Raw genomic sequence first — 13,808 nt, 5'->3', positions numbered from 1 at the left:
GATATGAAAGCAATACGACTAAAGAAAAACAGATACAATAAATATAAAGATAGATTGTTTCATTATACATAAAAACGGATACATACAAATAGATTGTTTCATTATTCATAAAACTTACAAGAAGAAATCCAACACCTAAACTCTGAACCGTCAGTCATCACCGACTGCGGAGCATTCGAACACCCTCGTCTAGTGTGTCGCTTCCCTTGGCAAAACCCACATCTCTTCTCTATACGCTCAAAGGCATCCATCTCATTCCATAGCCGAGTAGAGACTGGTCTTTCCATTGCCTTTTGTCGCACGACCGGGTTGGGCTTTAGGCGTGCACCATACCATGTGAGCCATATCTTTTCGTCGGGTATTGGCAGAAACTCCATTTCAATACCTTAAAAACAGAGGCCATCTTGTACACGGGATCGACTAAGTTTCCCCACTCGATGCTCTCAGCTACACATGCCGCCAGGGCGTGTCGACATGGGTAATATAACGACTGGAATAGACCGCGATCGCATGTACGCGCATTAAGACAAACGCGATATGAAGTTTGGGACCATCCATCCACCGGCTCCACCTCCTCAACACTGAACACGAATGCCCTATGGTCACAATGGGTGACTCGCATTATCGGCAGGCTCTCTATGTTCTTCTCTATAGCTGCCAATAGTCGCCGTGAGTATATATGTCCACCATGTAACTGAGCATGTGCTTTGCAACCTTTGCGCACAAATAACTGTTGCAACCTCTCATACATTTTCCTAACAATCATAATTACTAGAAGGTTCCTCGTTCCATTCAGCATCGCATTTATACACTTCGATAGGTTCATACCATGTGACCATACCGAAGACCTTTGTCATAATGTTGCAGTAAAATTTTTTTCCTAAAACGAAGAGTCCAATCTACCATGTCACGGGATAGTGTACCCAAAGTATCCAAGTACCAATCGTAACCCTCCTTGCTTATACTATACGTTGCATTTATAAGGTACCTCTTACCCTCAGCCGATTTGAACCGTGAATTAAAATTTGAAGGCATGTGCCGAATGCAGTAAGCATGATTAGCCGATGAAGGATGTCATCCACTGTAAGATGCATTTAGGACAGCGTGAATGGCCTACAATCTATCTGATATGATAAGGATTTTAGACTGCGAGGTAAAATGTTGTCTCAAATTCGAGAGGAAAAATGACCATGAATCCGTTATTTGAGACTCCACTAATGCGAAAGCTATGGGAAGAATGTTATTACCATCTTGAGCCACAGCAATTAACAGCACGCCCCTATACTTTCCGTACAAGTGTGTCCCGTCCATAGATACAAAAGGCTTGCAATGCTTAATTACCTCAATGCATGGAGAGAATTTCCAAAATACTTTATCAAACTAGCTCCACTCTCGGTCAACCATGTCTCCATTGTAATAAGGAACAACATTGCATTCGTGAATCGTACTTGGGAGGCATTCCTCTTCGCCATCCACACCTTTCGATACGAGGGCTTGAAATGATAACTCTGATGTACCGCACTTTGCAACACCGGGATAGACACTGATGGCTCAGTCTTTATCATAGGTAATACGACCCTGCAAATCAAACTACTATCTAATTGAGCATGGTCCTGAGATATGGTTGGAGCCAAAATAGGTGTGTGCTAAACCGAACCTACACACCTCCCTACAAATTACTCGTGGATGTCAACATTAAGTACAACACAAAATTAACGTAATAGACTTTAATTCATCTAAAATAAATCGTAAAATATACCAGTAGTTCAAGTTCTGGCGTAGTGCCACACGAAGATTCCATGGACAACCGTTAGTGAATTGCTTGCAATGACAGTGGTATTTAAGCCTATCCGACTCCAAAACTCTATACTCTGCATTCCGTCTATAGTTCTTCACCGCCATTAAAACTACATCACGGTTCCTTAACCTATGGCCAACTTGGAATTCCACCCCACCATCCGTATTGTAATCCTCTCCTTCACCGAAATTCAAAAGATTGTTCGGCTGCATTGCGTCCAAATTCAAAATGTGATAATGACTATGAACTTCTGACAATCGAGGAATGGCCAAAGGAGGAGGCATGAAAAACTGACCAACACCGCCGGTGGGAGTCTCCGGCACATATTCATCAGTGGAAGCAGTATCGCTAGACGACCTGGACCCGGCAACATAAGTTGAATCGCCCTCACTGTTGTACTCGTTGGCACTATAATAAGGCTGGGCGTAGTGGATCAGTGTGGCCTCTAGCGGGACAATTTCAAGACTCGAAGGAGACAGCTCAGCACCAACAACCACGTCACAGATCGCAGCATACAACTCCATCACATGTTGTGGCATTAGTCGTGCATGTATGTCGAACATTACCCTCATATGCTGATCCCCATCAATCCAAAATAACATGTTGGTAAACCCACCATTCGGAAGCGCGTGCAGAAATTTATATGCAATTCTTCCAACCTTCTTGGTACCTATTCCCCCAATATTGCTAAACATGATCGTCTTTAGCGCATGTAGGGTATTAAGCCGGTTGGTCCGCAACATGACAGTCTTATTAGACTCAAAAATCACTCCTTCATTACCGTGTTTTACTATCTCATTGGGATAAACTACAACAAAAAAGAATTGATTATTCTCCATCAGAATAAAACGGAAAGAAAAGGAAGAAAACATTGATTTATGAATTATGAGGAGATGGTTTAGGAATGGGCTCTATAAATAGAGTTATTCTCCAATATATCTTGGGTGCAGAGACACTTAAAGTATAATACACATATCTCGGTTGCTGAAACACAAATTACACCCTTGAGGCCTTGACTATATCTTGGATGCTGAGACCCCTTTCTCAGTAGCCACATATCTCAGTTGTTCATTGTACCAGCCCAAACCATCCGCTAGCACGATATTGTCCGCTTTGGCACACAAGGCCTCACGGTTTTGCCTTTGACGATAAGGATGATAGCCGAAACCCCCCCACACTCACTCGTCAAAATGCGTCATGCTAGAGAGAGGTATCCACACCCTTATAAGGCATGCTTCGTTCCCCTCCCCCTAGCATGACGCGTTTTGACAAGTGAGTGTGGGGACTTCGGCTGTCATCCCTATCGTCAAAGACAAAACCGTAAGGCCTTATATCCCAAAGCAGACAATATCATGCTAGCGGGTAATTTAGACTGTTACATTCAATCTCCGATCTCCATAATAACACATATCTCGAGTACACGCAGGATATATCTCAACATCGTTTGATTACAATATAGAATTTCAGACACCAAAATATGTTCAATTTTTAATTTATCTATTAGCATTTGAGATATGTAAGAATAACATTTTTATAAGTACTTCACATTCTATGTATTTCTGTAATTTATATATTTATTTAATTTAAATATAAAAAAAAAAACTAAACTTGGTGGTTCCACATACCAAAATAGTATCACTTCACCAGAACATCATCATGCTAATTAATTGCATGCAGAATGCCTATTATTAATTATATGAATGAATCTCATGAATAAGGCAGCCCCGGACTTTGTCTAGAACTTTGAATAGTCTCATTGGTGGGACCTATCAGCTCTAGTTTATCCATTTATTTATATATTTGTCTTCAAATAGTTAGTGGTATTCTAGGGAGGAGATATTTTATTAGATTTGATCCTATCCAAACATTATCCGATTACTAAGTCCATAGTTATAATTTATAAAAGAAAGTTATTATATTAGTGTTTGATTCAAACATGAAGTCTGGCTTTGTATTAGCAATTTGGATATGGTTCTTAATTTATGGTTCGTTGCCATGAAATCTATTAAATGAAAAACGATTAAGCTGGCTGTATGATTTGGGGATTCTTAGTAATTCTCGTAAAAATTTATGTATGAATAAATGAAACTAATTTTATATTTATAAAAAGATGAATAAATTACTAAAACTATTTATAAATAAAATTAATGTTAAAATATATTTGTTATTTTTTTAAATATAAAGTTAATTTTATTATTTTTAAATAAATAATATTTTTGAATTTTTCACAAATAAAAATAATAGTTTGTTTTATATTTACAAAAAAGGTGTATATTTGTCTTATTAACAATTTTATCCCTTTTAATTTTTGTTCTGCTCTCCATTAGAAATTGGTTCTAGAATATTTTAATTCATGACCTGTGATTTTAAAGATTAAATTAAATTGTTTAACAAAATTTATAAATTGAATTGAGTCACTTAAAATTATTCTTTTTTGTATTTAGCCATTTGGTAGATTTGGAGATATAAAATTAATGGTTTATTTTATCCTGTTAAATTTGAGAAAATAAAAATAATAATTTAATGATGACTAACATTATAATTTTGGATTAAAAGTCTAAAAATATATGTGATATGTATATTTATTGTGCAAAAAAAATAATATTTTCAAAACAAACTCAATAGTGTGTAATTCATTTGGTTATTATGCAACAGGTCCAAATCCTCTTAACAGCACAGTCTTCTCCTTTCTGGTCGTAATTAAATGATCAAAGACTCTCTTCTCTCTTTTGATTGTTACCCACGTGATTAACTTTAAATCAATGATAAAAAATTTTAAAAGCAAATAAAGAAAGGAAAGTTCAGTTTAAGATTTTATCAAAATAAAAGAAGTTATCACCAAATTCAAGCAACAAAGATGAAAGAAGAAGAAAAGTCAGATGCTAATACCAAAAGTAAGATGAAGCAAATGAAAATTATGTATCACTGCTACGAATCAAAGGTCAAAAACAAAACTTGGAGTTAAAAGGTGGATGAATGACTCGTATCCTTGAAGCTAAAAGAAAAAGAAAGAAAGAGAAGCAATTAGGTAAGGATGCATGCCAATTTTAATTACTGCTACTGTCTCATCTCTCTTCTGCATCTCTGATCTAAATTTTGGAGAAGAACAAAGTTAAAGGTGTTAACTAAGCTTAAATTTTAGAAGCTTTACTCTTTTTTAAAAAAGGTAAACATTCAGAAATTGAAGCAAGGAGAGTAAGCACACTATTTGGATTTTCATAACTTTTGAGCTTAACTTTCTTCTCCTTCATGGTTTTACATTGAATTATCTGTTCTTCAATTTTTTATTTTTCTTTATTTCTTATCAATAAAAAAAGACATTAAGTGAGATATCAGTAAAAGTCATTGAGAGAAAGGACAAAGAGAGTCATAGAAAAAGGCCAGAAAATTATTCAATCTTTTTTACCTGTATTTCTATTTTGTATTGATGATCTCCAGATGATTCCCTTGCTAAGTTGGCTGAGCACTTAGTGGTTGAAAGTCTAGGGAGTGAACCTAGACAAATCAAGTTTGGGTAGAAGTTTAGTTTGTCTTGAATATGATTGGGTAGAATTCTAGGAAAACTAGTGATTGTAATCTTTGTGAAAGATAGTGAAAATTTTACCACAGTTGTGGTGGAGACTGGATGTAGGCCACATTGAACATGGTGGTTGAATCAAGATATATTGCTGTGTCATTTTCTCTTCTCTGTTTTGTTTCTATTTTTTTCATTCGATAAGAGACAAAATGAAATTGTCTCCTGCTTAATTTGTCTCACAAAAGTCAGAGTAACTCAGAGTATCAAAGCAATGAGTTTGTTATGTTCCTGATCTATCGTGAAAAGACAAAACAAAATTATCTCCTGTATTATCAACTTGGCAAACTCAACAGCAACACAGTTCTGAATCCAGTTTAAAGTTAAAGTGAACGAGTTTAAAAGAGACCATAGATTCAAACCCTTTCTCTAGGCCATTGATAACCTTCAATTAGTGTCAAGAGTCCGGTCTCAACGAATCAAGCTTCACAACTTGGAGTAAAGATCCAATGGTCAATAAGATGGGTGTAAACATTGTGGCTTACACACTTACTAAGAGTCAGTCCAACGATAGACCTCCTTTTTCAATGGCAAGAACTACACCTACTGGAAGGACAGAATGCATATATTTGTGCAGTCTGTTAATTATAATATTTAGAAGATCATTAAGAACGGTCCACAAGTTCCAACAAAAACAAGTATTGAAGGAGTGATGATTTCCAAAGAAGAAGCCTAATAGAACAACGAAGATAAGAAGAAAGTGGAGATGAACGCAAAAGCAATCAACATGATGTATTGTTCAATTAGCTTTGAGGAATACCGAAAGGTATCAAGGTGTAAAATAGCTAAAAAGATTTAGGATAAACTCCAAGTCACTCATGAGGACACCGAACAAGTCAAAGAAACAATGATCGATATGCTAAGAAAGGAATATGAGATGTTCACGATGAAAGAAGGAGAAACCATCGATGAGATGTTTGAAATATTTTTTATCATCATCAATAACTTGGATGCTATAGAGATGACTCACACTGAACAAGTGCTATGAGAAAAATACTTAGAAGTCTCACTAAGGAGTGGAAAACAAAAATAAATGTCATCTCTGAAAGTAGCAATCTGAATAAAATGTCATATGATGAGTTGAGAGAAAAACTACTTACCTATAAAACCACTCACATAAACCATGACACAAAAAAAAAAGTGGCCTTAAAATTCAATATTGATTCATTAAAAGAAGATTCCAATGATAGTTTTTCGGATGACGGAATTGTGTTTTTTACTAGGAGGTTGAGAAGACTCATGAGGAGCAAAGGAAAGAATAAAGACTCAAGTTCAAAGGAATACAAGAAGAATTTCAACAAGGTCATATGCTATCATTGTAAGAAAGTTAGTCATTTCAAGTTTAACTATTCCAAGTTAAAAAAGGAGGACAAGATGAAAAAAGACAAGAAGAAGGTGTTGATGGTATCATGAGAAAATTTGAAAAATGACTCGATGATGAAGAATCCAAACACGAAGTACAATCTTCTTTCATTCTGACCAAGATCAAGTAGAAGAGGTAAAATATTTTGACCTATCTAATGATGAATTACATCAAGTGGTTGATGATTTAACTGTACTTATAAAAATTATTTTGGATAAATCTTATAAATGTGAGTCTAAAAATAATTCCTTAAAAGTTAAAAATGCATTCCTTAAAGAAAAAAAATAGAAAGTTTTGTTAATTTAATTGAAGAAATCAAATGTCTTAAATCTAAAAATGAAAGATTTAAAGGAAAGCATTCGGTTATTGATTTAATGGATCGAATTAATAAAAATGAAAAATTGCATAAAGTGATTAAAAGCTTGAACCAAGATATAGCAAAATTTGCTTAAAGTTATGAAAACTTGGACAAATTACTAGTTAGTTAAAAACATATTTTTGAAAAATTTGGATTCAGGTATTTTGACAAAACTAAAGCTAATTTTAAAAAATCCTATGCTAAAACTAAAGCTTCAATCTCAAAAATCAAAAGAGTTCAAACCTCTCATCACTTGCAAAAATCAACAAAGAGAAATCATAGTCAAACTTACAACAAATATGGTCATTCATCTCTCAAATACTTTATTGTTAAAAGAAAAGTTAGAATTAAAGTATAGAAAGTGGTAAAGTATTTCAATGTCCTTAGAAAATCAAGGAGGATTAACATCCAAAGATCAAAATTAATTTGGATATCTAAGATCACTTGAAACTTTGTATAGGTTTGTCTTGCATCCAAAAGAAAGAAAAATATGTGGTATTTTAATAGTGGATGTTTAAGGTACATGACTGAAAAGTTCACATTCTTCATTAAACTCAACGAGTACAATAAAAGATTTATGATATTCGATGATGATGGAAAAGGCAAGATCATTACCATAGATAAAGAGGGTAAGGACTTTTCTACTTGCATTGACAATGTGTTTTTGGTTGACAAATTGAGAAATAATCTTTTGAGTATTAGCCAATTTTGTGACTTAGGTTATTCGATAATTTTCAAAAGATTAGAATGGCTTGTTGTTAATGAATATTCTGATAAAGTGTTGTTTGTAGCTAAAATATGCGATAATATGTATGGCCTCACACTAGATGATCTTAAAAGTTAAAATGTAGCATGTTTTTAATTCCATGGACTCTAAAAAATAGATATGGCATAAAAGGCTTGGTCATGCTAGCATGTTTTAAATAGCCAAGTCAGTAAAGAAGGAATTAGTGAAAGGTCTTCTTAAATAAAATTTAGCAAAGACATCACTTGTAATGTATACCAAATGAAAAAACATACAAAAAGCTCATTTAAATCAAAAGAAGATATTTTTACCAAAAGACCTCTTAAATTACTACATATTAAATTTTTTGGGTCAACTAATACTCAAAGTTTAGGTGGTAAATATTATGACTTAGTTATTATGGATGACTACACTAGATTTAGATAGGTTATTTTTCTTACACATAAAAATGATGCATTTTTGTCTTTTGAGGTGTTAAGCAAAAAGGTCCAAAATGAAAAAGATTTGAAGATTGTTTCTATTAGAAGTGACCACGGAAAAGAATTTAAAAATAATGGTCTTGAAAATTTTTGTGATGAATTAGGAATTTCACATAACTTCTCTTATCCAAAAACACCTAAAAAAATAATATTGTTGAACGAAAGAATAGAAGTCTGCAAGAAATTGTTAGAGCCATGTTGTGTGAAAGCAATGTCCCTAAGTTTCTTTGGGCTGAAGTAGTCAACACCGCGTGTTACATTTTGAATAGAATAATCATTAGAAAATTTTTTATTTTTTTTAAGAAAACACCTTATGAATTATGAAAAAGAACCCTTTCAAATCTTTAAATATTTTCATATATTTGGATGCAAATGTTGTGTTAAATACTAAATACAATTTGAAAAAGTTTGATCCAAAGACTTATGAATGTATTTTTATTGGATATTCTACAACTAGAAAGTTTATGGAGTTTATCACAAAGATTCTAGAATCGTTAAAAAATTCATACATGTTTTCTTTTTGTGACACTAATATTATTTCAAGATCTTTGGAAGATGACCATGCAGGTGCTCAAAATAGTAATTTAAAAATAAGAATTTGGCTCAAATTGATTTTGATCTGCAATAGAAAATTTAACATGCTGAGACAGTTAATTCTGTCGAAAATATTTTTATTTTTATCTCCTGAAAATACAAAAAATTCTGGAAGGGACAGCCAAACAATTCAAACTCTAGTTGAATCTTATCCCAAGACTCTCATATCAAGATAATATAAATTTTTAAAGAATTATCCACAAGAGTTCATTATTGGAGATCCATCATAAGGAGTCACCACTAGATCCTCAAATAGAAAGATGATGGAACAAAACAATCTTGCCTTCATTTCTTAAATCAAAGTAGAAAATGTGAATAAAACTCTTGAAAATTCATCATGGATTAAAACAATGGAAGAGGAGTTGATTTAATTTGAGAAAAATGAAGTATGGACACTAGTACCAAACTTCAATGGAAAAAAGGTGACGGAAAAAAAGTGAATTTTTCAAAAAAAGTTGGTAGAAGATGGTAGCATACCAAGGAACAAAGCAAGATTTGTGACTCAAGGGTATGATCAAGAGGAGGGAATCAACTTTGACGAGTCTTTTGCTCTGGTTGCAAGGATGGAGGCCATAAGATTGTTGCTTGCCTATGCCGCTCACCAAGGATTTAAACTTTTTTAAATGGATGTTAAATGTACCTTCTTGAATAGTATCATTAATAGAGAAGTACGTGGTTCAACCTCCTGGTTTTAAAAATAAAGATTTTTCAAACCATATTTTTAAACTCTCAAAAGCCCTTTATAGTTTGAGGCAAGCTCTTAAAGCTTGGTACGAAAGACTTAGCTCTTTCTTATTCAAAAATAATTTTCAAAGAGGTACCACAGATACAACTCTATTTGTTAAAGAATTTAATGATCATTTCATTCTAGTTCAAGTCTATGTGGATGATATTGTCTTTGGCTCAGCTAATAAATCCTTGTGTTCTAATTTTAGTAAATTAATGACTAGTGAGTTTGATATGAATATAATGGAAGAATTCACATTCTTTTTCAGACTCCAAATCAAACAAACTCCTAGTGGTACTTTTATGCACCAAGAAAAATATGCCAAAAAATTAGTTAAGAAATTTGGTTTGAAAAATGCTAAGTCAATAATCACACCAATGCATCCAAATTCTAGACATAAAAATGATAAAAATGACAAAGATTTGGATGAAACTAGGTTTAGAGAATGATCTTTTCACTCATGTACATCACTTCCTCTAGATCAGACATAGTTCAAAGTGTTGGAGTTTGTTCTAAATTTCAATCACATCCTAAAGAATCTCATCTTTCAGTCATTAAAAGAATAATTAGATATCGTAAATTTGATGAGTTTGATATAGTGGGTTATTGTGATGCAGATTTTGTTAGTGATCGAGTAGACTGAAGCAGCACAACCAGAATCTGCTGTTTTTTTAAACAGTCACTAAATGTGTGGTCTAGTAAGAAACAAGCCATTGTAACTTTGTCTACAGCCGATGCTAAATATATTGTTGTATTTTCTTGTTGTTCACAATTGTTATGGTTGAAAACCCAACTTGGGGATTACGAATTGCAAGTCAATAGTATTTCCATACTATGTGATAATATGAGTGTCATAAATATTTCAAAAAATCTTATTTTGCATTCTAGAACCAAGCACATTGAAATGAGATTTCACTCTATTAGAGAACACGTTCAAAAGAAAAACATTGGCATTCAATTTGTAAGATCTAATGACCAACTTGCTGGTATCTTTACTAAACTACTGTCTGAAGATAGATTTTGCAAGTTGAGAACAACCTTGGACATTAATTATGCTGACTCCTTGAACTAATTTGATGATGATTTTTTTTTATGTATTTTTATCTCTTAGTCGACAGGAGAAAATTTGGACAAATAATAAATTCCTCTAGATTTGTTATAATCAACACTAAATATTGCCTTTTTTTATCCGATTAGGTCAAACTGAACTCTTTTTATTGGTTCCTTGTATTTTCTTAAAACCCATCATTGGGCCTAAAATAAAGTTCTATTCTATGAGTGGTCCTCATCAATTTTTTTATCATAAATCTATAATATTTATTTTTATATTTTTTCTACCAAGTTAAATCATATTCAAATTCTCCAAGATATTTTTAATTTATCTTTTCACATGGTTACTTTCATATATTTATAAAATCTTTTAATTATATTTGAGACATCGTTTCCAAATTAATTTGAAAAATCATATTGTATTTTCAAAATCACCATTCATCGTAGTTACTTCTTAGAAACTGTTTATCTTCCTCTACAACTTCCATTGTTCTCAAAAACTATATTTAAGCTCTCAACAGTTCAGCAACTTCTTCTTCACCGCTCCCACAAGCCCCACTATAATCTTCACCTTCATCAACAATAATATTTCTCTTTCTTCTTCTTTTATTCACAACCACCATCAACATGAACAAGAATTTCAATTCAATTTCAACAGCGACCTTGAACCAACTTTTCTTTTTGTCGATGAACTCTTTCTATGGCGAAAAGATCCGCCCTTTAGAACCATAATCCAGACTCATTGCTTCTAGTAGCAAACTACTTTTTTTGCATCGCAAGAGCAAAAGCTTCGATTCTGCAACCGTCGCTATGGAAGACGAAGTGAAAAAACCACCAATGCAAAGAAGAGAGAAGGGAGCTTTCTCTGGTAGAAAAGGAAGTAGGTAACTATCTCCATCAAAAATCTCAGACATCATAAACAATAGTGACCGCAACGAATTCTTCTTCTTCTTCTTCTTCTTCTTCTTCAAGAAACACAAAGCCTTCATATGCATCGTTCTTATCTTCAATCTCGTTCACCAGAGGTACCAAAAATGGAAGTTGAAGGATTTTCTTCTCTTTAGGAGCGCCGCGAAAGGAAAAGTCATCGATAAAGACCCTCTGAAAAAGATGTATGAAGTTCTTTTCAAAGATAAATCACGGAGGGATGTGAACGTTTGAGATTTGGAAAATAGTAGATAGTGGTGGAGGTGAGGTTGAAGATAAAAGGGGGGTAATTTTGAAATTTTATTAAAAAGGCAACAAAAATTTAGAATTTGAGTATTTTTGTCACATGAAACCCATCTTTTATGGGTATAACATTAATTTTCTTCTTTGATAGGTACTTTTGTTAGCGTTTGTAAAACTTATGATTACAAATAGTTGTTTTTCCTTTTTTTTTTTTGTCATCTTGATGCAACAAATTTTCAAACCATATTTTAATATCTATCACTCCTAAAATATATGTCATAGATGATGCATATGACATATTATGAAGAAGAAATTATATGAGGGCGAGTCATAGGGAATGAGTTGAGTGATATGTAAGCAGTAACCGTGGATGACGGTAAGAGGGAGTGAGTGGGGGTTGAATGCGAAAGGAGTAAGGTTGGCAATGGGTAGGATAAGATTTAGGCTCAACTTTAACGAGGTAAGTCTCAAAGTGGTTCTTGAAGTTACCCTCGAGTCTCATAGTGATCCCTGAAGTTAAAAATTACTCATATTCATTCCTGAAGTTGCACTCCGGGACTCAGACTCGTCCTTCCGGCCAATTTCATCCAGCTGGAGCAACTAGAAAGCTGAGTTGGACTCGTTAGTGACACACTGTCAGTACAATGACTAGCTGACGTGGCGACATAAACTATTTTGATTCAATTTGGTCCCTAAATTGAGGTTAAAAATCTTAATCCCCAGTTGAGTCTCTTCTCCTCTCTTTTCCATCGCACTAGAGGTGACTCTCTTCTATTGCTTTTCCTACAGTGTCTTCTCCATCTTCAAATAAACATACTAATAATATAAAAATTACCAGATTAAATTCATATTAAAATTAAAACAATAAAATCATAATTAAATTCATGTTAAAATTACAAACGACACAAACATCAATTTATAATCAGATTCTTGTTAAAACTAATAACACAAACAATATTAAAATGATTAGTTCAGTGGTTTAGAAAAATTATACAAAATTAAGTGTTTGATTTCACAACTCATAATAAATATATCATATTTTTCAACAAAATATATTAATATATTAAGAATACGGATAAATTAGATAAAAGCAGATCTAAGCCCACATCTTATTCAAACTTGTCATAACAAATTAGATTATCAACTCTACTTAATCGAATTATATAAAATTAAATATCCACAAATAAAATTAATATTATCAATCCTAAAAAAGGAAATGTCTGAAGTGAAAGTAAAAGAAATAATTTATTTTAGTTGTTTTTTCTGATGATTGCACTTTGTCACTCTTATTTTGTATTTTGTTTGAATGTGCTTGTTTGGCTAGTCTAATATTTATTGACTAAAATTGGCTTATTAGATAATTGTATCATAACATAATTGTATTTAAGGTTCTATTCACTTAGACCGTAAAATAAATAAAAATAATAATAAAAAAATATATTATCTATTATGATATCATAACTTTTTCTTCTAAATATTTATTTTAATTGTTCTATAAGCATTATTATACATGTCAATGGTCAATGAGCATGATATTATCCATCAACTCTAAATAAAAAATATTATTATTNNNNTACAAAAATATGTGTTAAACAGATAAATATAAAAATTCAAATTTATTGTGACGATGATTGATTTTTTATATTGATTATTTCAGTTTAAAATAAAACAAAAAATAATTCTAATTAGAGTTAGAAGTGAGCCAGTTGAGTTGAGTTAGACTAAATTTAAGTTTGGCACACAAAAATTAAACTTGATTCACGACTCAATTTATTAACAATCAAGACTATTTCACAAGCTCAAGTTCAGCTCAACGAAAGCTCACGAGCTGACTCAAATAATAAGAATATTATCTATAATTTTATATCAATAAATTATAATTTATATATATTAAAAATATTAAAAAATATAAATTTTATATATTATATATCTATTAAATATAAATTTTTT

General features: G+C 32.5%; 1 protein-coding gene across 1 annotated transcript; it reads right to left on the bottom strand.

The window, feature by feature from the left end:
* Nucleotides 1-316: 316 nt before the first annotated feature.
* LOC107462567 (uncharacterized) lies at nucleotides 317-2,637 on the bottom strand. The gene is made up of 3 exons (XM_016081176.1): nucleotides 1,760-2,637; nucleotides 1,342-1,578; nucleotides 317-755 (listed from the first exon to the last, which is right to left on the bottom strand). The coding sequence occupies exons 1-3, from the start codon at nucleotides 2,635-2,637 to the stop codon at nucleotides 317-319; spliced, it is 1,554 nt and encodes a 517-aa protein (XP_015936662.1).
* Between the last annotated feature and the right edge of the window lie 11,171 nt (nucleotides 2,638-13,808).

This window comes from Arachis duranensis, chromosome 8, assembly GCF_000817695.3.
Source record: "Arachis duranensis cultivar V14167 chromosome 8, aradu.V14167.gnm2.J7QH, whole genome shotgun sequence".
Classification (NCBI taxonomy): Eukaryota; Viridiplantae; Streptophyta; class Magnoliopsida; order Fabales; family Fabaceae; genus Arachis; species Arachis duranensis.
The sequence above is the reverse complement of the archived record's forward strand: the minus strand, read 5'-3'. Positions and strand labels throughout refer to the sequence as shown.